The 24,737-nt window shown below is 41.8% G+C and overlaps 1 protein-coding gene across 3 annotated transcripts in view; it reads left to right on the top strand.

Annotated features, from left to right (window-relative positions):
• KIF4A (kinesin family member 4A) overlaps positions 1-24,737 on the top strand; it is a 303,471-nt gene that overhangs the window by 262,347 nt on the left and 16,387 nt on the right. For all 3 annotated transcript variants that reach the window (XM_033944715.1, XM_033944716.1, XM_033944717.1), the window contains exons 25-29: positions 12,431-12,547; positions 21,995-22,072; positions 22,158-22,262; positions 23,643-23,798; positions 24,134-24,250. In XM_033944715.1, the coding sequence (XP_033800606.1) occupies positions 12,431-12,547; positions 21,995-22,072; positions 22,158-22,262; positions 23,643-23,798; positions 24,134-24,250 (573 nt within the window). The remainder of the gene's footprint in view (positions 1-12,430; positions 12,548-21,994; positions 22,073-22,157; positions 22,263-23,642; positions 23,799-24,133; positions 24,251-24,737) is intronic.

The raw sequence follows: 24,737 nt of genomic DNA, 5'->3' as shown, positions 1-24,737 counted from the left end.
GACCTTCAACTAAACTCAAAAAATCCATCCCATCTTTCTCTTTATTTAAATAAGACTCCGAAGAATACAATGACTTATAATATTTTAAAAATTGTTTTAATATATTTCCAATTTGAGAATGAGAATTTCCTAACTCATCTTTAATTATGCTTATTTTCTCCTTCCTTTTCTTTGCTTTTAAATAATTTGCCAATAATCTTCCAGCCTTATTATGCACTACCATAATACACCACCGTTGAAAATCAGGGGCGGGAAACTACGAGGTGATACCAGGAAATTCTTTTTCACTGAAAGAGTGGTTGATCGCTGGAATAGTCTGCCACTACAGGTGATTGAGGCCAGCAGCGTGCCTGATTTTAAGGCAAAATGGGATCGGCACATGGGATCTATTCACAGGGCAAAGGTAGGGGAGGGACATTAAGGTGGGCAGACTGGATGGGCCGTGGGCCCTTATCTGCCGTCTATTTCTATGTTTCTATGTTTCACCTGCTGAGCAAAAATATCTTTCCTTACTAACCCAGAGGAAATTTCATTATATTCACATTTTTTTTAACAATATTTGAAATGTCTCCTGTTCCCATTTATTAACCAATTTTATTTCCAAATTCTTAATTTCTTTTTCCAAATTCACATATTGTTTTCTTAACAGTTTCTTTTTATATGCAGAATATGATATAATTTGTCCTCTCATAGTTGCTTTGAAAGCATCCCATAAAATTCCAATCGAAATTTCCTCTAAATCATTAAGTCTAAAATATTCATTTATTTTATTTTGAAATTCTGTGCAAAATTTAGAATCAGCAAGCAATGTATTATCAAACCTCCATACAGGTTTGGAATTATCTGGATCTACTAAGTTAACTTCTATCCATATACCACCATGATCAGATATTACTATTGGTTCTATGTCAGCTTTTATAACTTGCTGTACCATCTGATCTGAAACAAAAATATAATCAATTCTTAAGAACGATTGATGAACATGTGAACAAAATGTAAATTCCCGATCATTAAAATGAAGAATACGCCATATATCTTTTAAATTACATACTTGTACCAAATTATCTAATCCCATTGATTTCATTATTCTACTAGGCTTTTTGTCCATTATTGGATCTATAACAGCATTGAAATCCCCAGCCACCACTAAATTAGTAGTAGCCAGTGGTAAAACTAATTGTTGTAAAGATTTAAAGAATTCACTTTGATTCGAATTAGGTGCATATATATTTAATAACGCCATTGTAGTATTGCCCATGCTCATGTCAACAAGTAACCACCTTCCTTGAGGATCTGCCTTAACCATATTAAATGTTGCTGGACATTTTTTATTAATCAATATTGCAACTCCTGCCTTCTTTTTTACCGCTGGTGCAAATTAACATTGTTTTATCCACTTATCTGTCAGCTTCATAGACTCTGTTCCAGACAAATGTGTCTCTTGCAAGAAACATATATCTATATTTTGTTGTTTAATATATTCCAATACCTTTTTCCTTTTTATAGGGTGATTAAGGCCATTTACATTCAAAGAAAAAATTTTAAAACCCATTTTACAAATAAAATATAAAATACATATATAATCCACTCAAACATAAAATATACATTTTTTCTTTTTCCTTAAACCAATATATTAGTCTCCCCCTCCCCTCTTTCCCCATCCCCCCCCTATTCCCATCCTCCACCTTCCCCTCCCCTAACACAAATGCAAACTTCGAAACGCACATATTACTGAGCAAAAAATAAACTCCCCACAGGCAATAACATACTCATTTTTCTTTCTCTAATCTTTCAAACAACCAACACTAAATTCTCCTGCAGTCAATCCATTCTTCAATACCCTAAATACCCATATTTACTATAATTCTTTATTATATACTTCCCCCCTCATTCAAATTTCCAAACATTCTTCCATCCTATACCTCTAATATATTTATAAAAGGATATACCCAATATTTCGGAAACCATTTCTTACAATATATACCCCCCAAGATTAATATTATTATTTTATTTTATTTTTTTTTTTTTTTGTCTAACCTAAGTTTCTCACAACTTCAATGGAACATACATCACTCCATCCTATAATATTCATTTTTTTTTTAACCTTACTTCAAAAGAAGGATCAAACATTTCAACCAAGCAGACCTCATATTTTTTAAAACTCTCATTAATTTTCATTGCATCTTCAATCTATTACAGTCTATTCTCCATTCTGCACAACTGTAACACTTGTACATCTTCATCCTGCTGTTTCAGTCTCTTATTCCATCTTCTTGCAAATTGCTATTTCATCTTTCTCCAATAAAGTATTTTTGCAACATCATCCTTATATCTCAGTCAATTTCAGATGCAAATTGTAAATCTAAATAATGCTCAAGTCATTTCCATCAGTCCATCTTCACATCTTCTTCTCTTTACATAAATAGTCTTTTGTATTTTTCATCTTATTATATTCTAAGTTCCCACATTTCTCCAATGCAGCATTTATGTGTCCTCATATTATTATCTCAGTCACGCTCAAATGCAAATTATAAATTCACATTAAGAAACCATCCAAATCTTATAATTGTTCCTCATATTTTCTTCACTTCCTATATGCTCCATCCCTCTTCTTACCTTGTCAAAATCTTCTTTTCTTCTTTTCTTATTGTCTCTTTAAAATTTTTCATTTCTATTCTTTAAATCTTGTTTGAAATGTTGATCCCCCTTAAACCTAACTGCAACAATTTTCTAGAAAATATTTTTCTCCTTTTTTATTTTTTTTTCTACTTTTTCCTTCTTTATAAAATATCTTTCAATTTTCACTCAAAAATATAAACCAAAAATAATCTAAGTATATTATTTATTACATTTTCTAAATACTTTCATGAAACCATAGGCAAATTATATTGATCTAGAAATTCCTGTAATTTGCCTGCTTCTTCAAAATTATAAGTTTTATTCTCATAAGTTACCCTCATAATAGCAGGGTATATCAATCCATATCTTGCTCCCATTGCTCTTAGTTTAGGTCTTAAATCCAAAAGCTGTTTTCTTCTGTAGGCAGTAGCTTTTGCAAAGTCAGGTACTATAAAAATCTTAGAATCCTGGCATTTAAGATCCTTATTTGTTTTAGCCAGCTTTATAATCTCTATCACCTGCTGATGTCTTAGCAGCTTAAAGATTATTGGACGGGGACCCTTCTGACTATTTGATCTTTTCATCGGTATCCGATGTGCTCTTTCTATCTCCAAAGGAAAAGAACTTTTAAATGGCAAGATCTTTGGGATAAAATTAGTCACAAATTGAATAGGATCATTCTGCTCAGTCCCCTCAGGTATCCCAATCAGACGCAAATTATTCCTTCTTTCACGATTTGATAAGTCTTCAAAATCCTTTTTCAACGCCTCTATTTCTCTGTGATCTTTTTTACACACCAGCATCTCTGCCTCAGATTTCTCAGCATGCTTTTCTTTTTTTTTTTTTTTTGAGTTCAATAATTTTTATTAAGTTTTAAGAAAAAATCAAAAGTACAAAAATGACAAAAACAAACCAAATGTAAATCCAAATACAAGCCTAAGTACAAGACACAGCCAAGACATCTAACTGTCATCATCAAGCATAACATCTAGTCAAGTACATTGCATAATGAGGAATCGACAGTATGGAAAGAACAGTGATTCTGAAGTATATGTAAATAAATAAATAAATAAGAGAGATAAAAGAAAAGAAAAAGGGTGAGAGGAAGAGAAAGAAGAAGAAAACAAAGAAGAAGAAGACAGGAGTGTCTATGAGGTCGAACGAACATAGGAATCCAAAAATTTCCAAGGTGAATTGCATGGTAACAAGTTCATGGAAAGTCGGGCTATGTTTCTCTTTTCATACGCATATGATTCGAATTTATGGTACATGCTTAAAGAGTTCCACCAGAAGGAGTAATCTAATAGCGAAGAGGTCTTCCAATTTTTTAAGATGTGCATAAGGGCTGTCACAAACATAGTATCAATAAGTTTAGGAGGACAGTTTGAAAGAGCAAAACATGGATGTTGAGATCGAAGAATTATAATATCCAAAGAGATTTCAGTTGAGCAGCCAGTAATGTGTTTAATGGTATCCCAAATGCGAATCCAAAAAGAATGAACTGGAGAACAGTGGAAAAGCATATGGTCCAGAGTTCCTGATTCTTTTGCACAGTTCCAACATATCGAGTCTTGTTTAAGGTTAGCTTTCCACATTCGAAAGGGAGTCCATACTGCATTCCACATGATGAAGAACATTGATTGGGAAACTCTGGCTGATAATAGAGGACGATTTGTTGATGACCAAAATAGGTCCCAGTCAATATCAGAGGACGGTGTTGTCAGCATAGAGTCCCAATGTTTCAATGAATGAGAGGAGAAGGTAAAGGAGTTGTCTCTAAGGATGCTATAAAATAACGATATAGCTTTACCTTTCGATATAGCCAATGTGGACCAGTGGCGTATAGTGTGAATGGATGAACCATAATCAAATCGAAGAGGCAGAGAGGATATCACTCCAGTAAGAGAGAGCCATTGAGAATATGTAGAGGGAGGCAACGAATAGGTAGAACAGAGAATTTCAAAGGGAACAGGTGTAGTTAGAGTCATCAGTTGATGAGGAAACCACAACCCAGCACACTGCCATTTTTTCCATGAGAATGATTTACCTTTTTTTTGAAGTTTGGGGTTATTCCAAATTGATATGAACGGGCTGTCTTTAATTGAAATTTCTGCAGTCCCATCTAATAAGTGAAGAGCATGCCGCGTTGCACTCAGCAGGGGATACCCCCTCAATCTTCTAGGAATTGGGATAGTTGCCAAGCAGGAAATGTGCAAAGGTGTACATATAAAGTGCTCCATCTCAAACCAGGCTGGAGGATCTTGGGGATAAGGATTAGTGATCCAATAAGCTCCATATTTGGCCAATGATGCAATATAGTAAAAATAGAAATCTGGTAAATTTAAACCACCATTAACCTTAGAAGCTTTCAATTTGGCAAGAGCAATGCGAGGCTTTTTTTTGTTCCAAACAAATTCAGATATTTTCTTATCCAGCCAATGAAAAAATGGTTTTCTGCACAAAGATGGGAGCATTGAAAGGGTATAATTTAGTTGAGGAGCAAGAGTCATTTTAATAGCAGCAATCCTGCCCCACCAAGACAGATATAATGGAGACCATCGAGCCGTTGTGTTTAGAACTAAGTTTTTAATTTTAGATAAATTTAGATCTTGAGCATGAATTGAATCTTTATGAATTAAAACACCCAGGTACTTCACAGCCCCACGAGCCCATGGAAACGGGAATTGAATGAGATCCGAAGGAGAAATATGATCATTAAGAGGAAAAATCTCTGATTTCTCCCAGTTGACTGAGTATCCAGATAGAAGGGAGTACTTAGAGACGATGTTAACGAGAGCAGGAAGGGAGTCAGTAGGCTCACGAATAAAGAGAAGGACATCATCAGCGTATGCCGCTAACTTGATATGACGAGTGGAAGTGGAGATGCCTTTAATTTTGGGGCATTGACGAATGGCAGAAAGAAGAGGTTCTAGGGCCAAATTAAACAATAAAGGTGAAAGTGGGCAGCCCTGACGAGTACCTCTGTGGAGTGAAAATTTGTTAGAAAGGGAGTTGTTAATTAGAATGCGGGCTGTAGGATGGCGATATAAGGTTTCAATCCATTCTGTGAAGAATGGACCAAAATTATACCATTTCAGGATGTGAAAAAGAAATGGCCATTCCACGCGATCAAAGGCCTTCTCAGCGTCAATGGCTAGGCCAACTACGGGATCAGGAAGAGTTTTAGCATGGGCATTGATATGATGGAAGAGGCGTAGATTATCACCTATATATCTTTGTTTAATAAATCCCACTTGATCAGTATGAATTAGAGAAGGGATAGCTTTATTTAGTCTCAGTGACAGAAGTTTTGCCATGATCTTATAGTCTAAATTAAGAAGAGATATGGGACGGAAGTTTTTAACCAAAGTGGGATCTCTATCCGGCTTGGGAATGACAACAATAGTAGCTTCAGTAAAATTAAATTGTTTATCCGGAGCGGAGTGAAGAAATTCATAATATTTATGAAGATGTGGGGCCAAAAGAGTTCGAAATTGCTTAAAAAACTCATTAGTGAAGCCATCGGGACCTGGGGCTTTACCGTTGGGCAGGGACAAAATTGCAGATTCTATTTCAGATACAGTTATAGGAGAGTCAAGCTCTAATTTTACAGAATCTGATAAAGACGGATGAGTCAAAGAGGCAAGAAATGAATCCATCTCAGAGTCTGAGGCAGAATGTTCGGATTTGTATAAAGCAGCATAGAATTGTTCAAACTGAGAGGAAATCAAAGATCTAGTCTTGACCAACTGTCCCAGTGAGTCCTGAACAGCTGTTATGTGCAGGCGCTTAGATTTATTTTTTAGATATCTGGCCAAAGGACGACCCATAAGGTTATCTCCCATGTAGTGGCCCGAGGTCGAGATAAAAATATCACGCCTAGCTGTGCACGAAACCAGTGTATTGTATTCGTATTTAAGATTTTGGATGCGTTGTTGTATAGACGGGTCGTGTAAGTGGGCAGACATGTGTTGTAACTCTAGTGTTTTAATAGAGGATTCTAAGTCTTTCTCTTTTTGCAGGGATTGTTTCTTTTTCCAGGAGGCCAATTTAATCAATTCACCTCTAATTGAAGCTTTGTAAGCCTCCCAGACAATGGAAGGGCAGACCTCAGGATCCTTTGAATTGAATTCAAAGAATTCAGTAGTAAAGGATTTGATTCTTTCAGCTATTTCAGTGTCTAATAGTAAAGTATTGTTTAGTCTCCAAGAGGAGGATTGTTTGGTAGGAGCAGAGATGAGTAAGTGTAGAGAAACGGCCGCATGATCTGTAAGCGAGATTGGATGGATAATGGTATTCGTGAGGTCATGAGATAGAGAGGAGGATATCAGGAAAAAATCTATTCTTGTGTATGTATTGTGTGGAGGCGAGAAGTGAGAGTACTCCCTACCTTTTGGATTGAATAGCCGCCATGGATCAACAAGTGAGAAAGTGTCTTTGAGGGCATGTAAGGCTGTGAAGGACCTGGATCTCGAAGGTTTACAAGATGATGATCTATCAACATAAATGTCTTGAACCTGATTGAAGTCGCCTCCTAATATCAGGGAACATGAACCAAATTCTATTAATGCTATCTGAAGGTCTTGAAAAAATTCTGGGTGATCCAGAACTGGAGCATATATATTAAGGAACACAAAATCTACTGAGTGCAACGCAGCATGCACCAAGCACCATCTACCCTCAGTATCTGTCCTTGACTCAGCATGCTTTTCTAACTGCTCAATTTTGAAGTCAACTGCCTACATTCTATTTGTCAGACTCTCTATTTCCTCCTTCACAACTTTTTATATTTTTAGCATTATCACTTACTATTTCTTTAATTTTCTGAAGTTCATTCATCAAATCACTGTTATCAATTTCTTCCTGAGGCAATGGGACCGCTGTCGGGGATACCAAATCCATTTTTGTTCTTTTTTTAATTCCTGCTCCTGAATTCACCGGATTACTTTTACTAGTTTTACCCGAAGCCATTTCTTACTTCAATTCTCTCTTTTCCTTCACTTTTCTTTAATTTTAACTGCCAAAATCTTAATAAAATTTGCCTGTCACAACAGAGCTAATCCTCTACTCAGCCATCTTCATGCGCTGCAAAGTTCTAGAATCATGAAAGATTATTTTCAATTGAATGATAAGGATGAAATCTCTATAGAAGTATTATGGGATGCTTTTAAGGCATCAATGAGAGGACAAATTATTTCATATTCTGCTTATCTTAAAAAACAGATTAAAAAGCAATTTTTAAATTTAGAGAGAGATTAAATTTTTAGAATCAAAACTTATAGAAAAATGGGAATATTCTATTCAGCAGGAGCTGCTAAAGGTTAAGGGCAAATATAATGAGATTTCGTCTAAGTTGATTAGGAAAGATTTATTTTCTCAGCAAGCATTGTATTCAATGTAATTCAAATAAAGCGGGAAGAATACTGGCAAATTATCTTAAAGCGAAAAAAGAAAATCAAAATTAATTGCCATCAAAGATGAAAATGGTGAAACATTTACACAAATTGAGCCTATTTTAAAACAATTCTTAAAGTTTTATAAATCTCTTTATTCTTCCGAGACTTATTTAGATAAAGAAAGAGATGGTTTTGAATTTTTGAAAATGTTAGAGGGTCCTAAAATTCCTGAACATGTAAAACGAAGCTTGGAAGAGCCAATATCACTAAAATAATTAGGAACAGCTTTGAAGTCCCTTAGAGTTGGATCTGCTCCAGGTGGTGATGGTTATACGGTGGAGTTTTATAAATCATATCAAAATTTCCTATTGCCTTATTTATTAAATCTTTATCAGTTTCAACTTAATAAAGGTTCTATTACTGGCACTATGGCGGAATCTTTAACTATTTTTTTGCCAAAGCCAAATAAAGATCCCACTTTGGTTTCAAACTACAGGCCAATATCTTTAATAAATGTAGATGGAAAACTACTAGCAAAGATATTAGCGTTAAGATTGGCTAAAGCTCTCCCTCATATTATAGACATGCATCAAACAGGATTTGTTGCTCAAAGACATTCAATATCACAATACTAGATTGGCATTCCACATGTTATATTTGACAAAGAAGATGAGAGAGATGACTTTTTCTGTTTCTCTGGATGCAGAGAAGGCTTTTGATAGAGTGGAATGGACCTTTATGTATCAGGCATTGGAGTGGTTTGGTATAGGTTCTGGATTCTTCGGTGTCTACTCTGTTACAAATCTTGGTATCATCTGCAAAAAGGCACACATTTCCTTCTAACCCTTCAGCAATGTCAACTCACAAACATATTGAACAGGATTGGCCCCAGCACCGAACCCTGAGGGACTCCACTACTCACCTTTCCTTCCTTCGAACGACTTCCATTAACCACCACCCCTGACTGTCCGACAGTCAGTTTCTGACCCAGTTCACCACTTTGGGTCCTAACTTCAGCCCTTCAAGTTTGTTCAACAGCCTCCTATGAGGAACTGTATCAAAGGCTTTGCTGCAGGAATCGGCACTTTCGACGGCGTCAGCTGATTATGTTTTATCCGTTTTGCCGCCCCACCTGATGTGCATGCCGCATCTGACTTCGATTGTCTTGCTGCTGCCATACTTAATAACTTTATCCTTTATTTTCGGGAGGCATAAACTCCGTAGCGCCTTTCAGTTTTTTCCGTTAGTAGCCCGGGTTTAAGGAGTGCTGCGGTTACGCCTCCATCTTGTGCGCTGCCAAGCCACGTCCCCTAACAGGGGCAGGTTTCAGCTGGGTCCCCTGCTGTGCCGCGTCCAAAACTAAGCTTACTAAATTTCCCTTTCGGGAGTCTCTTTTGTTTGGACAGAACTTAGATAAGTTGGTTCAGACTCTGACGGGACTCTGAGGTGCCCCACCTGCCTGAGAACCGTGCCTGCCTGGCATCTCAGGGTGGCACTGCCCATGGGCATCTGCGGGAGTTTCACAAGTATCACCCTGGGCGTGGGGCTGCTTCTTTCCTTGCTTCCGGGTTTTCCTGGGGTCGTATTTATCAGCGCATGCAGTCCTTTCAGGGGGGCTGGGAATTCTTCTGCTGGTTTCCCCGCTGCCCGTCCTGCACAATGAATCCTTGCCGGCGCCCCCTTTGGGCCCCTTTTGTCTCAAAGCAATGATATACTATAAGATCTGAGTAGTTTTGAATATGGTGAATACTTCTCAGGTTGTGGTGGGATGTTGTCTCAAACTGACAGGGGGCTAGGAATGTGCCTAGATCAAGAGCAATCCAGGTGGTAGGTGGGAGCAGCTGTGCAGGGCAGGCAAAGACTGTTCCAGTGCTTGCTTAGAGACTTGGACAGCCAAGGACTTCTCTCAGTAGCTGCTAGGGAGTAACACCATTCATAAGAATATAAGAATTGCCATACTGGAACAGACCAAAGGTCCATCGAGCCCAACAGTGGCCAACCCAGGTCTCAAATACCTAGCTAGATCCCAAGTAGCAAAACAGATATAGACCTATAAAAGGGGAGCTGCATCCATTTACCTACTGGGACGCAGGAGAAGATCTTGAGAGCTGCCTTGTGCACCCGCAGCAGCGGCTGGGCCCGGAGGAGGAATCGGGCAGGCACTGAGGAAGACGGACCCTTGACGTCATTGGGTCCGTCCTCCCTGCTTCTGATTTACTTTAAATTGGTAACCGCTGCTGCCGCCCCTTAGGGCACGCCCCTTGGAGCAACGAGGAGCCGGGGAGCAGGAGCTCAGGTAGTATAAATCTAATCTGTTACTATGGGTAAAAGGAAAAGCAAGCCTAAGAGCTCAACGCCTCTTTCTGGCCCTATGGATAGACATTTGACATTTTCTACAGAAATTTCATCATGACCTTTACCGGATATGAATTCTCCCATATCAGGAGCATCGTTGAGTCCCCTCGAAAGGACACCCCCCTCTTCATCCAGTACCTTGTGCTAGCGGGAATAATATGCCCGCTACATCTACTGAACTAGTGGTATCATCTACTCAGTCACGTAAACTAGATTTTACTGAAATACCTAAACCACTTGAATTTTCAGGAGTAGTAGCGGATCAACCACTAGCAGTGGAAAAACAAGATATTACCCTCAAAGATTTATGGTTAGCTATTTCTAGAGTTGAAGGGTTTCTCAGAAAGTCCGTGAAACAAACAGTGGACTATTCACATTCTGTATCTCAAAAGTTTGAGAATGTGGATTCTAACTTAAGTTCTTTAGATAAAAGACTAATTGTGGTTGAAACTCAAAGTAATACATTGCAAGCTGTCTCAGTATCTGCTGTTAAGGATTCTACAGTGTTGCACTCTAAAATAGAAATGTTGGAAAACATGCATAGAGCGAGGAATCTACGCTTGGTTAATTTCCCAGTGACTCACTTACTATCTTCTGAAATTTTGTTAAGGAAGTTTTTTAAAGAAATACTGGAATTACCCAATCCGGAGAATTTCCCAATCAATAATTGTTATTATATTCCGCAAAAGAAAATACAATCCGACCAGGAGGTGGACCATCTGGTAACCAGGGCTGTAGAGTCGGAGTCGAGGAGTCGGAGTCGGAGGAAATTTCGGGTACCTGGAGTCGGAGTCAGAAGTACAAAAAACTGAGGAATCGGAACATTTATCTACCGACTCCATTTTTGAACTTGGCATATCAATCACGAGCGATTCTTTCAGCTATGGCACCCACTATATACACAGCACAAATGTTGCGAGCAGCTTCTGCTGCCTTAGAACCTTGATTAAAAGCAAAAAGAAGGTAGTGTCGAAAATGCTCATTTCTCTCAACTTGACATTCCATTTTAACGATCTGAAAATTAACCAGTGCTGTGGAGTCGGAGAAAATTTCGGGTACCTGGAGTCGGAGTCTGAAGTACAAAAAACTGAGGAGTAGGAGTCGGAACATTTATCTACCAACTCCACAGCCCTGCTGGTAACAAGTGAAATTAACCTGACAGAGTTTTTGGAAGATACACTGGATGTTATTCAGAGTAGGTCCACCATGGTAATAACAAGCATGAGTGAGATAGATAAAATGCTAATAATGAAACTTTACTTTAAAAATAGGTTGATAAAATTTTGTGGAAATTTCGTTAGAATTTTTCCTGATGTCTCAAGAGCTACGCAACTAAGAAGGAAAGAATTTTTGAAATTAAGAACTAGAGCTCTAGCTCTTGAGGCATCTTTTTATTTAAAATTTCCATGCAAATGTCTTGTTAAATTACAAGACATTGAATATGTATTTTGGGATCCCATTCAATTACAACAATTTCTAATAGCTCGAGAACAGAAATAATTTTTCCTATTGTTTTAATGATTTGTCACTGAGAAAATGGTGGATGTAAGATTCCCAATAGTAATTGAATGGTTAAGATTCATTATGAATCAAGAACCAATTCTTTGTTTTCCTTATTTTTGTTAGTTGGAAAGTTGCATGTCTCTCCACTATTTGTGGGCTTGAAAAGGAATGTTTGTGTTGTATGAATATTGTTAAAAATCGCTGTAAGAAACCTTTATCCTTGATATCTTTTGATATTGTAAATCACTAAATTACTAAATTTATAAATAAATTTTAAAAAAGAAGACCTATAAAAGATGAGTAGACAAATGGCAGACAATGCTGGGCCTTTCAGACTTTAAAAGTATTAGTTTCTGCTATGGGAGGGTGGCTTTCCCACTCTAATAGAAAAGTTAATGTATTAAGACCCCAAATACTTCATGTATGGGGAATGGAAGAGAAAGTGGGAGACACACTATCAGTATGTATCTAGATCTACTTTCATTGGAAAATGGCTACCCTGAGAGTCATCTTTTTTTGCCTGATCACCTGATTCTTTGTTTTTTCCCCCTTTTCAGATTCTGTTCCTGTTGAATCAGCTAAAACAGAAGCAAGCTGTGAACACAGAGGACCAGTCCCCCAAAGACATGAACACGGAACAGGAGAAACAGCTACTAGAACGCTTAAAGTTCCAGGTGCCTCTTTCACATACTTCAGAAGTTGTACATTAGCAAAACTGGCAGCAGATATGTAAAAATCTAAGTGATCTTGAGCAGATGTGTGTCAATTTTACAAAAATGCTGTTTCTGTATCACTTGGTAGTCTGGTATAGTCCTTATGAATGGGTAATATGCCTCACTGCTACCAGCAAGTGGAGACAAGATCAAACTTGAATATCAGTATTGCTTGCTACTCCAGTTTTCCTCGGTCTCCGGTAGCAGGTGGTAAGGCTTTTCAGCTCCTCTCTTAGCACTGTTGGAACTTTGTGGACTCCTGGTTCCCTTTTTTGTGCCGGATAGAGCTTGGGCGGGTTCTGTATGGGGATCCGTTCGACTTCAGGGGTGTTAAACCTGGCGGGTCTCGTGCTGGGTCCCTCCCCCCACCTTCCTCCACCTCCCCATATTTTTGTAGTAGGCTTCAGCAGGCAGCCTGGCCCCCTGGTTAGTCAGCCCTCCAGTTTTGAGAACCGTGGATTCTGTTCTGACTAAGTAAAAAGAAATTTAAAAATCCTGAGGTGTACTAGTCTAAACGGCTCATTTCCCTTTGTAACTGCCTTTTTTTCTGTGTTTTTTCTCAATTAACCTGCACTTTCTTTACAGCTAGGGCGGTTTTCAGCACAATGAGCTCTTTTAAAGGGAAAAGTGCTCAAGGTGCTCGTGGCAAGCCTGTGCAAGCATTGTGCAGGCCGGAGTAGTGGATGCCAGCGGCCAGGGCACCCCGCCGCATGTGCCTTGCAGTTCAGCTTCGGATCGTGGGGAAGCCCGGGCTTCCCCTGACACCCACGTGGGGGGTTCCACAGCCACTGACGGTCAGGGAGCACAGGATTTCCTTACCGCCGGTTCGGCTGGGGATTCCCTTTTTGCGTCGGTCGGTTCCTCAGCCTCAGCGTCAGGAAAGTCCCAGGCTTTTCAGACACGACAGGCCGCAGGACCTCCGATTTTGGCGGTTTCAGGTCCAATTTCGGTGGGAACCTCCTCGTTCATTTGTTACCTCAGGTGACCTCCCTGTTCTGGGAGTCCCTTGGGGCCGCCGGGGGTCTTTCCACCTGAATTTATGTTAGCACTTTATAAAGCTTATGTGGTGTCTGCAGGATGTTCCTTGTCCACTCCGGGGGTCTTGGAGGAGGGGGGGTTTACCTTTGACATCTTCCCTGGTGTGACCTCACACAGCGGCGGTTTTGCCCCCCTCTGATCCAAATGCCCAAGGGTCTCTTGGGATGATTATTTTTTCCCAGAGGAGCACGAAGTGATTGAGGACCTGGACCCTTGGGTAGAATTCCTGTATTTTCTTGGGGGGGGCCAAACTCCGCCAGCGAGGGGTTCGAGCACCCCCCAGCCGGCGAAGATGCCTCTGGTGTGTGCATTTTTCAGCAGGAAGAGCTCCATGAGTTAATCCTTCAGGTCTCCTCGGTTTTGCACTTTGAGGACCCCATGTCGGAGCCCCTGTGTACGGTGGAACCCTTGCTTAAGGTGATTTTCTCTGCTTCCCACTCTTTTCCTATGCATCAGGATATTCAGGATGTCATGTTCGCACAGTGGTAGGTGCCAGAAGCCCCTTTTCACTTTGCACGCTCCATGACCCACCTGTATCCCATTCCGGAAGGGGAATGAAGTCACATGTGGTGGACTCGGTGGTCTCAGCCATCTCTAAGTGGCATTCCGTGCCTGTTGACGGCGGGGCGGCCTTGAAGGACCCGGAGGAGCGTAAGTTGGAGTCCCTCCTTAAACAGAGCTTTGATGGCATGTTTTCGTTGGGCCCAGCATGTACTTGATGATAAATCTGAGAAATGGGATTTGCTAAGGCAAGCAGTTGCCAAAATTGAATTGGGTGCTTCTTATCTCTCGGATGCCATGTATGGCCTCTTGCGAGCTTCTGCCAAGTCTCTGGCTTTAGGAGTGGCAGCACGCCGTACCTTGTGGCTTTGCGCTTGGTCGGCAGATTCGGCGTCCAAAGCTAAGTTGACAAAGTTTCCTTTTAAAGAATCTTTCTTGTTTGGTGAGGACCTGGACAAGTTGGTTCAGACTCACTGATTCTAAAGTGCCTCATTTGCCTGAGGATAGGCTTAGGCCGCTGGTTTAAGGCGGCGCTGCTCGTGGGTGTAGGCATGATTTCCACCGTTTCCACTCCGGTCAAGGGGCTGCTTCTTTTCAGTCTCCTGGGCTCTCAAGAGGTAGGTTCTTCCAGCGCATGCAGTCCTTTCGTGGGGCCCATTGGGGTGCAGGAAGCGTCCCTGCCGGATACCCTGCCATCCATCCTGCATAATGACTCGTTGCCAGCGCCCATCTTGGTTCTGGTGGGTGCCCGGTTGAGAGACTTTTATCCACAGTGGGCAGACATCACGTCCAATCGGTCGGTTCTGGAAGTGATCTGGGACAGCTATGCTCTGGAATTTGTCTGGTCTTTGCCAGACCGTTTTCTCGCTTCTCCCTTGCAGGTGGCATGGAAGCAGCAGGCCTTTCACCAGACCTTTCAAAGATTGTTGGATCTTAACGCGGTGGTTCCAGTTCCCCCGCTGGAGTGGGACACAGGTTGGTACTCGATTTACTTTGTGGTGCCAAAGAAATAAGGGACCTTTCGACCCATCCTGGATTTGAAGGGCTCTTCACGTGCCTTCCTTCCGCATGGAAACTCTGCGGTCTGTCATTCTGGCGGTTCAGCCGTGGTAGTTTCTGACCTCTCTCGATCTGGCCAAGGCCTACTTACACATTCCTATTCGGGCCTCCCATCATCGCTTCCTGCGTTTTGCGATCTTAGGGCAACACTATCAGTTCTGAGCACTTCCATTTGGTCTGGCAATGGCTCTGCAGATATTAACCAAGGTGATGGTCGTTGTGGCGACGTTGCACAAAGAGGGCATTCTTGTTCATCCTTATCTGGACGACTGGTTGATTTGAGCCATTCCAGGAGAGCATTTGGGTCACGGCTCAGGTAGTGGAGTTTCTGCAGTCGCTGGGATGGGTAGTCAACCTTTCCAAGAGTCGATTGTCTCCATCTCAGCACCTGGAATATCTTGGAGTCCTGTTCACCACCTCCTTGGGAAGGGTCTTCCTTTCGGAGGCCCAGGTGAGCAAATTGCAATCTCAAATTTGCCTGCTTATGGCATCTTGGTGTCCTCTGCCGCAGGATTTCTTACAAGTCTTGGGGTCGATGGCAGCTTCCCTTGATGTAGTGAGGTGGTTGCGGGCCCACATGCGTCCTCTTCAGTATGCTCTTCTTCGGAGGTGGTCGCCTCAGAGGCACAGTCTGGATCACCCTGTTCTGCTTCTGGGCTTAGCTTGGGGCAGTCATCGCTTGTGGCTTCAGACATAAGAACATAAGAACTGCCATCTCCGGATCAGACCTTCGGTCCATCAAGTCCGGCGATCCGCACACGCGGAGGCCCTGCCAGGTGTACACCTGGCGTAATTTATAGTCCACCATATCTTTATATGCCTCTCTTAAGGAGATATGCATCTAGTTTGCTCTTGAAGCCTAGGACGGTCGATTCCGCAATAATCTCCTCTGGGAGGGCATTCCAGGTGTCAACCACTCTCTGAGTGAAGCAGAACTTCCTGACATTAGTCCTGAACCTGTCCCCCCTTAGCTTCATTACATGTCCTCTAGTCCGTGTCAAATTGGACAATGTAAATAATCTTCTCTGCTCTATTTTGTCGATTCCTTTCAGTATTTTGAAGGTCTCGATCATATCCCCACGCAGTCTCCTTTTCTCAAGGGAGAACAATCCTAGTGTTATAAGCCTGTCCTCGTATTCCAGTTTCTCCATACCCTTCACCAGTTTTGTTGCTCGTCTCTGCACCCTCTCCAGCAGTTTTATATCCTTCTTTAGGTAGGGAGACCAATGTTGGACGCAGTATTCCAAGTGTGGTCTGACCATTGCCCTATAAAGCGGCATTATAACTTTCTCCGATCTACTCGAGATTCCTTTCTTTATCATGCCCAACATTCTATTTGCCTTCTTTGCCGCTGCCGCACATTGTGCCGACGGCTTCAGGGTCCTATCTATCAGTACACCCAGGTCCTTTTCTTGTTCACTCTTCCCCAGAGTTGCACCTGACATTGTATACTCGTATTCCTTATTCTTATTGCCTAAATGCATTACCTTGCATTTCTCCACATTGAACTTCATCTGCCATTTCTCCGCCCATGTTTCTAACCGACACAAGTCGCTCTGGAGTTTCTCTCTATCCTCCTGCGATCTGATCGCCCGGCATAGTTTTGTATCGTCTGCAAACTTGATGATCTCACTGGATGTTCCTTCCTCCAGGTCATTGATATAAATATTAAAAAGGATCGGCCCAAGTACCGAGCCCTGGGGTACACCACTAGTCACTTTCTCCCAGTCGGAGAACTTCCCATTAATGCCCACTCTCTGCTTTCGGTTTTCCAGCCATTTGCCTATCCATCTTTGTATATCTCCCTCTATGCCATGGCTTTGTAGTTTCCTGAGAAGTCTTTCGTGTGGAACTTTGTCGAACGCTTTCTGGAAGTCCAAGTATATTATGTCCACCGGCTTCCCACTATCAATTTGCTCGTTCACGGTCTCAAAAAATTGGAGTAAATTCGTCAAACATGATTCCCTTTCCTGAATCCATGTTGACTGGGTTTCATCAAGTCATGTGCGTCCAAGTGCCGGACTATGCTATCCTTGATCAGTGCTTCAACCATCTTGCCAGGGACAGACGTAAGACTCACAGGTCTATAGTTGCCCGGTTCCCCTCTCGATCCTTTTTTGAAAATTGGGGTGACGTTCGCTATCCTCCAGTCGTCCGGTATCTGTCCAGTTCTGATTGTCAGGTTTGCAAGTTTTTGCAATAACTCTCCGATTTCAACCTTCAATTCCTTTAAGACTCTCGGGTGAATTCCATCCGGTCCAGGGGATTTGTCACTTTTAAGTTTGTCGATCTGATAGTATATCTGGTCTAAGTCCACTTCAACTGTGCTGAGGCTGTCTTCTATTTCTCCTGCAAACACTTTCTCCGCTTCAGGTATTGTTGAGGTGTCCTCCTTCGTAAAGACGGACGCAAAGAAGGAATTTAGTTTGTCTGCGATTTGTTTATCTTCCTTGATGTACCCTTTTCTTCCCTGGTCGTCCAGGGGTCCCACTGCCTCTTTTGCAGGTTTTTTCCCTTTCACGTATCTAAAGAAGGGCTTGAAGTTTTTGGCCTCCTGGGCTATTTTTTCCTCATATTCCTGTTTGGCATCCCTCACCGCCTTGTGACATTTCTTCTGATCATCTTTATGTTTGTTCCAAGCTTCGGTTGTCTTTATGCATTTCCATTTTTTGAAAGAGTCCTTCTTTTCTTTTATGGCTTCCTTCACCTGTATGGTAAGCCATGCTGGTTCTCTTTTGCTCTTTGTTCTCCGATCTTTGGAAATCCTCGGAATGTAGAGATCTTGTGCTTCTGTGATAGTATTTTTCAGTAGGGACCATGCCTGATCTACCGTTTCAAGTTTGTCCACCATCTTCTCGAGTCGTTTTTCTACCATGGCTCTCATGCGATCGTATTTACCCTTTTTAAAGTTTAAGGTGGTGGTTAAGGTTTTGGCATGTTTCCCTTTCCCGATGTCAAGTTTAAAGTTGATTACATTGTGATCACTCGTTCCCAGTGGAACCATGACTTCCACTTCTGTTATCGGTCCCGTGAGGCCATTTAGGACCAAGTCCAAGGTGGCGTTGCCTCTTGTCGGCTCTTTTACCATTTGTTCCAGGAAGCAATCCCCTAGTACCTCCAGGAACTTGGCCTCCTTGCCGCAGTTGGAGGTTGCTAGTTTCCAGTCTATCCCTGGGAAATTGAAGTCTCCCAATATAATTACATTGCCTATCTTGCATTCTTGTTTGATTTCCTCCATCATTTCTGAGTCAGTTTCCTCCGCCTGTCCTGGGGGACGATAGTAAAGGCCAATTTTCGTATCTGCGCCATATTGACCAGGAATTTTGATCCAGAGTGACTCAAGCTTCTCTTTCATTTCTGTTGTAACCATTTCAACAGAATCTATTCCCTCCTTAACATATAGAGCAATACCTCCACCTTTCTGCCCTACTCGATCTCTTCTATACAGTTGTACAAGGGGCGAGTCTGGATCATCCGCAGTGGACGGTGCTGCTCATGAATGCCAGTCTTTTCGGTTGGGGGGCTCAGTGGCTAGGTCACTCAGCTCAGGGCACCTGGTCCACAGAGGAGGCTTCATGGTTGATCAATGTTTTGGAGACCAAAACCATCCATCTGGCGTTTGCTAGCCTTCCAGTCCTTTCTGTTGGGCAAGTCAGTCAGGGTTCTGTCTGACAATGCCACAGCAGTGACCTATGTCGATCATCAGGTGGGCACCAGGAGCACTTTGGCACAGGAGGCAACTCTGCTTATGGTCTGGGCGGAGTCACCCTTCAAGAGACCTCAGCATCCCATATAGCTGGAGTACAGAATGTTTAGGCGGACTTCCTGTCATCACGTGCTAAATCCTGGAGTGTGGTGTCTAAGCCCCCGTGGCCTTTCAGTTGATAGTACAGTCTTGGGGTCAGCCCCAAATGGACCTGAAGGCCACAAGTGTCAACTCCAAAATGCCCCGCTTCGTCAGTCGTCGCAGAGACGGACAGGCTGAGGGCCTGGATACTCTTGTTCAACCATGGCCAATGGTGGGGCTGTTGTATGTTTTCCCTCTGTGAGTAGAGTTCTCCGCATAATTTGACATCCGGGCCTCGTGGTTCTGGTGGCTCTGGATTGTCCTCGACGACCGTGGTACGTGGATCTGATAAAGTATCTGGTGGCGTATCCTCTTCCTCTCTTGGACGACCTTCTAACTCAAGGTCCCATTCCAATGTTTGATCCGGGTCCCTTTTGTCTTACGGCTTGGCTCTTGAAAGGGGTCGCCTAGGTAAGAAGGGGTATTCAGATAAAGTGATCTCAACGCTCTTGGGATCCCAGAGGCTTTCCACCTTTCAGGCTTATGTGAGGGTTTGGCATCTATTTGAGGAGTGGTGTGATGCGTGTGGAGTGGTCTCTTCATACTTCCCTGCCACATCTTAGAGTTCTTGCAGGATGGCCTGGATAGGGGACTTGCTTGGTCTTCTCTCCGGGTTCATCTTGCGGCCTTGTCAGCCTTTCAGGGGTTCTTGAAAGATCAGCGTTTGACTGCCATTCTTGATGTGATTCGCTTCTTGCGGGCGGCCAAGTTGCTCAGCCCTCCCATATGACTCTCTGTTCCATCTTGGGATCTGAATCTGGTTCTGTCCATTCTGGTGCGCCCTCCTTTTGAACCGTTGGGCGACTGCTCTTTGAAGGACCTTACTCTTAAGGCCGTCTTCTTGGTGGCCATTACTTCAGCTAGACGTGTTTCTGAGCTGCAGGCTTTCTCTTGGCATTTTCTAGGGAGTGGGTTGTCTTGAGACCTGTTCTTCCTTTCTGCCAAAAGTGGTTTCTCCTTTTCATGTCAATCTATCTGTAATCCTCCTGTTATTGGGTTGTCGGGAGGGCTCTTCTGAGCAGAGACAGCTGCGTAAGTTGGATGTTAGTCGTATCCTTTGCTCTTATGTGCAGAGGACCCAGGAGATCAGGAAATCAGATCATCTCTTTGTCCTTCTAGCGGGTCCTTGTAAGGGGATTGCGCTTCTAAGGCTACTATTGTGTGCTGGATCAAGGAGACTATTGCTTCTGCCTTTTACTGACTTTCTCAAGGCTCATTCCACTAGGGGTCAGGAAGTTTCTTGGGCTGAGTCTTCTCTAGTGCCTCCAGTGGATATTTGCAAGGTTGCAGTTTGGTCTTCTCTGCATTCCTTTGTCAGACGCGTCGGGACACAGTATTCGGTGAACATGTTCTGGTGTCGGCCCTTCAGCGGTCCCATCCTTGATGGGTACTGCTTTGGTACGTCCCATTCGTAAGGACTATGCCAGTCTACCAAGCGATACAGAAGTAGAAATTGGGTTTTTACCTGCTAATTTTCTTTCTGTTAGCTTGTGGACTGGTATAGCCCCCACCCTGTCTGTCTTTGTGCAGTATTTGCTGGTTTTTGCTCGCGTGCAGATTTTGAATTTTTCTGCGGGTTCTAATATTTTTCTAGGGCCGGGGAGAATAAGAACAGTGGCGATGGCTCTGCTAGCTTAGCTGGTGAGCTGTGGGGATGTTATACTTCCAGGATCAAGTTCTATATATGTTCCAACTGTTGTTTAAAGATGTTTGTTTGTTTTCTTACACTCCTTACTGTTTTTCAGTTAAGAAATTTCCTAGGTTCTGCTTGGCTATTTGGCAAACTGGAGTAGCAAGAGGGGCAAGCTATACTGATATACAAGTTTGATCTCAGTCTCCACCTGCTGGTAGCAGTGAGGCATATTACCCATTCGAAGGACTATACCAGTCTACAAGCTAATAGAAAGAAAATTTTTTTTGAAACATTACCGGAACATCACCGGTTATGCTGTAGGCCTCAATTCTTTTTTTCTTTTTTTTTTAAATCTTTATTGAGTTTCTAAAGCTAACAAAAATGCAATACAGTATCTATACAAACAATATTAATCATATATGCATTTATAATCAATCAAAATCCATACAACAATTAAAAAAAAAAAAAACCACCCGACCAATATTTCATAAGGGAATAGAACCATACTAAGAAATACCCCCCTCCCTCCCCCTGGGTGCAATATTCCAACAGGAACAAAGGAAAAAACAATTACAATGAATCCATAAAAGATAACAAAGGGCCCCAGATTAACTTAAATCTCTTAGTATGTCCCAGCATATCCGTGTTCATTTTTTTCAAGTCTATAAATTAAACATAAATTTGCCTGCCACTTACGTTTTCCATGTAAATGTGTAGTAAGATACCGAGAAAATAAATGTTTTTTGAACCGGCTCAACATATAACTTTCCTGACACTAAAATGCTTGGAAAAGGAAGGAACAGCTAGCTAAAAGTAGAAATATAAGCCCCTTGAATCAGTCATCAGATACCTTTTTTTCTTATTCTGTATAAAGTTTATTCTTTGAATTCACTCGTAGATTCTTGGATCAATTTGAGGACTTGAGATGGTGTGAATAGAGTGAAGTTAATGATAAGATATTTTCTTTTATTAGTCTTCTTAAGGCGTATTCATATAATCTTTCTGTACAAAATGTTTGATTTTGTTAAAATGTAAAATTGATAAATAAATAAATAAAATTGCCCACCAAAAATTAAAGTTAAGGCAATCCCAGTTCTTCCAATAAATGTTTCACTTGAGTGCCATGACAGTGAGGATTTGCTAAATTATTAAGCTGAAGCAACTTTCAGTGCTTTATAAGTGATGGGGTCAAAATGACCCCAGGTGTGTAAAGTAGGCGATAATTTAACATTTGCATGGGAGGTTTAAGTCAAAATTGCATTCTCAGGCCTTGTAGCTTGAATTTAGCATTGTTTGATTCATTTTAAAGAATTTCCCATTTGGCTTACAGGAAGAGGAGCTTGAGAAGATGAGAGAACTTTGTGAGAAAAACCAGCATCTCATTCAGGAAAATGAATTATTAAAGCAGGTACTCTTCCTTTAATCCTACATAACTCTCTAGTTCTTTCTTTTACCACACTCCTACTTACTAACATCCTATTTCCACTATACAGAAACTGACACTAATTCAGATGGCAAGTGGAAAGAAGCTGTGTGGACTCATGAATGAGGTGGTCATTGAGTCCCCTGATTCACCCTTTGATTATGTCCCTCCCAAGGTAACGTGTGTTAACAGTCTAAAGCGGGGTTGTCAAACTCAATCACTTAAGGGGCTGAAATCTAAAACACAGGTTAAGTCGTGGGCCAAATTTTTTATTAAGATACTTATTCTTAATAGAAGTCTAGATACTTCCTCACCCTTGGACACCTGTGGTGTGGTCAGGCATTTGTGTGGAGCGCCCTAATCCAACCTAACTTTTACACTGGGACTGGGTCCTTTTGCCTGCAAATGGGTACTGAGGAGCTTGGAGTGGGGCAGTGCGTTCAGGCGTTTGGAATGCCACTGGGACTGCACAGTCAGGCGCTTAGATGTGGCATAGTCACTGCAGGCCACATAAAACAGCCACGTGGTCTTAGGGATATTTGGAGCATTGAGATTAAGCACCAGATTACTGCATCTCAATGGCCACGACTTTGGTCTTGGAGGTTAAGATGTACAGTGTCAGCATCTATGAGACAAACATGGTTTTTTCTTTTGCATAGAGATTTTTGGACCCCTGTTCGCTTACAAAAATTAGATAGCTCTAGGTCTAATAGATGTTGACACTTGTCATCTTGAGGATGGGACATTAGATCATCTATTATTCTATTGCCCATTCATATCATTATTCTGGAATTCAATTTGGCCTCAAATAAATAGGATGATGGAAAATCCAGTAGCCTTGACTTATGATACTATCTTATTCGGCACAGCAATGAGAGCAAAGAGTCAAATTTCTTCAAACAATAACAAACTTTTATTTATATTGACTGGGGTAGCAGTACAACAAATTACATATAACTGGAAAAATTATGATAGGTTAAACTATAACTTCTGGTGGAATTCCGTATGCATTAGCAGAGAGGTTATTTTGTCAAGTTTCAGAAGATCTGGGGACCATTAGCAGATTTCTGTAATGAATGAAATCATTTTCCCATAATAAAAATCTTAAGAAGGGAGGGGGGTGGGTTTCATTTTATTTAATTTATCTCATAAAATATTTGTCATTATTTTTATTATAATTGTTATGTGTATTGGGAGGGGAGGGTAAAGAAGGGTTTAAATTTTAACAACAATTATTATACATATTAGGTAATACAGATATTTTAGGTATTATTGTTTATAAATACAGAATAATATATTGTATTTACAGTGATACTTGAAAGGAATTCAAGTGTATGTTTTATGTGATCTTTTAAAATTTCTATGTTACATTTGTTGATATATGAAAATGAATAAAAAATTTAAAACATCAGACCCCGGACCTTGAGTTTGATACGTGTGGTCTAAAGCAAGGGCTTAGCTCCTTCTTTTTTTTTTTTTGGGGGGGGGGAGTAGGATCACTGAAGTGCACTATAGGGTAGGAACAGCAGCCATGTGACCTTTTTTGTCTCATTAGCCAAGGAATTGCAGGCGTACCACAGCCAGGGCTCCAGGCTTAACCCCACGCATGAGGCTAGAGGAGCTAGTCTCAGAATCGGAGGAATCCCAGAATGAGCAGGAAGATGCAGAATGGGTTCCCAGTAAACCTAATAAAGTTGCTAAGAAGAATGGGGTAAGTCTGGAGGCTGCTGCAACCTGAAGAAATAATGAGCTATTGTCAATGAGCTCTGGTTTAGCACTGTCCTCTCAAACAAAAGCTCAAGTCCATCAAGAACTAGCCAAAGGAATAAACTGGCAATCAATCTGGAATCTCTCTGGAGATCAGGTCTTTCCAGGCCAGCAATGATTGACTGGGACTGAGCTCTCAAGTAAATGAAGTTTCCAGGTCCTTTACACAGGCCAAAATGACAAGTGAAGGGCCATTGACCACACAGTGTGGTCGGCACTCACTCTGGATGTGGAAGGTGCCAAAGCAGGCTATCTAACTTTTTGATTTTCTCTCTACAGTGTTGCTGCAAAGGCCGTTGTGGAAATAAATTGTGTAGGTGTCGGAAACAAAAGATGGGATGCCATGAGAGTTGTAACTGTGACCCTGTTAAGTGTCGAAACCGTGAAAATGTTATGGTATGTTGAGTGCTAGTGAGAGCTCAACTGGGTTGGACTTTGTTTTTAAATACTGCATTAGGATATGTACCGTATTTTCACATAGATAACACGCACCCGTGTAAAACGTGCACACTGGTATAGCGCGCAAAAAACACATATTTATGTACATAAATTTTTATATACCGCGCACACCCGTATACCGCGCATGCTGCTCGACTCTCCTTTCGCCCGCCCCGACTCTCCTCTGGAGACCCTGACTCTGTTTTCGCCCGCCCCGACTCTCCTTTCCTCCTTGAAGTCCTGTCCCTACCCTGAAAGCCTGATGCCCCCCCCCCCCCCCCGACGTCCGATTCACCTCCCCGTAGGACCGCTCGCACCCCCACCCCGAAGGATCACCCTTACCGCGCTATCTGCCTGCCCCGGAAGTGTTATTTTTGGTTGTTTCGTCGCCGACTCGGGCTCGGGGCCTTGCGCTGTTGGAGGAGCGGAGCGGGCTTCTGGAGGC

The sequence above is a fragment of the Geotrypetes seraphini genome, chromosome 5, assembly GCF_902459505.1.
Source record: "Geotrypetes seraphini chromosome 5, aGeoSer1.1, whole genome shotgun sequence".
Taxonomy (NCBI): Eukaryota; Metazoa; Chordata; class Amphibia; order Gymnophiona; family Dermophiidae; genus Geotrypetes; species Geotrypetes seraphini.
This window is presented reverse-complemented; position numbering and strand designations above follow the sequence as displayed.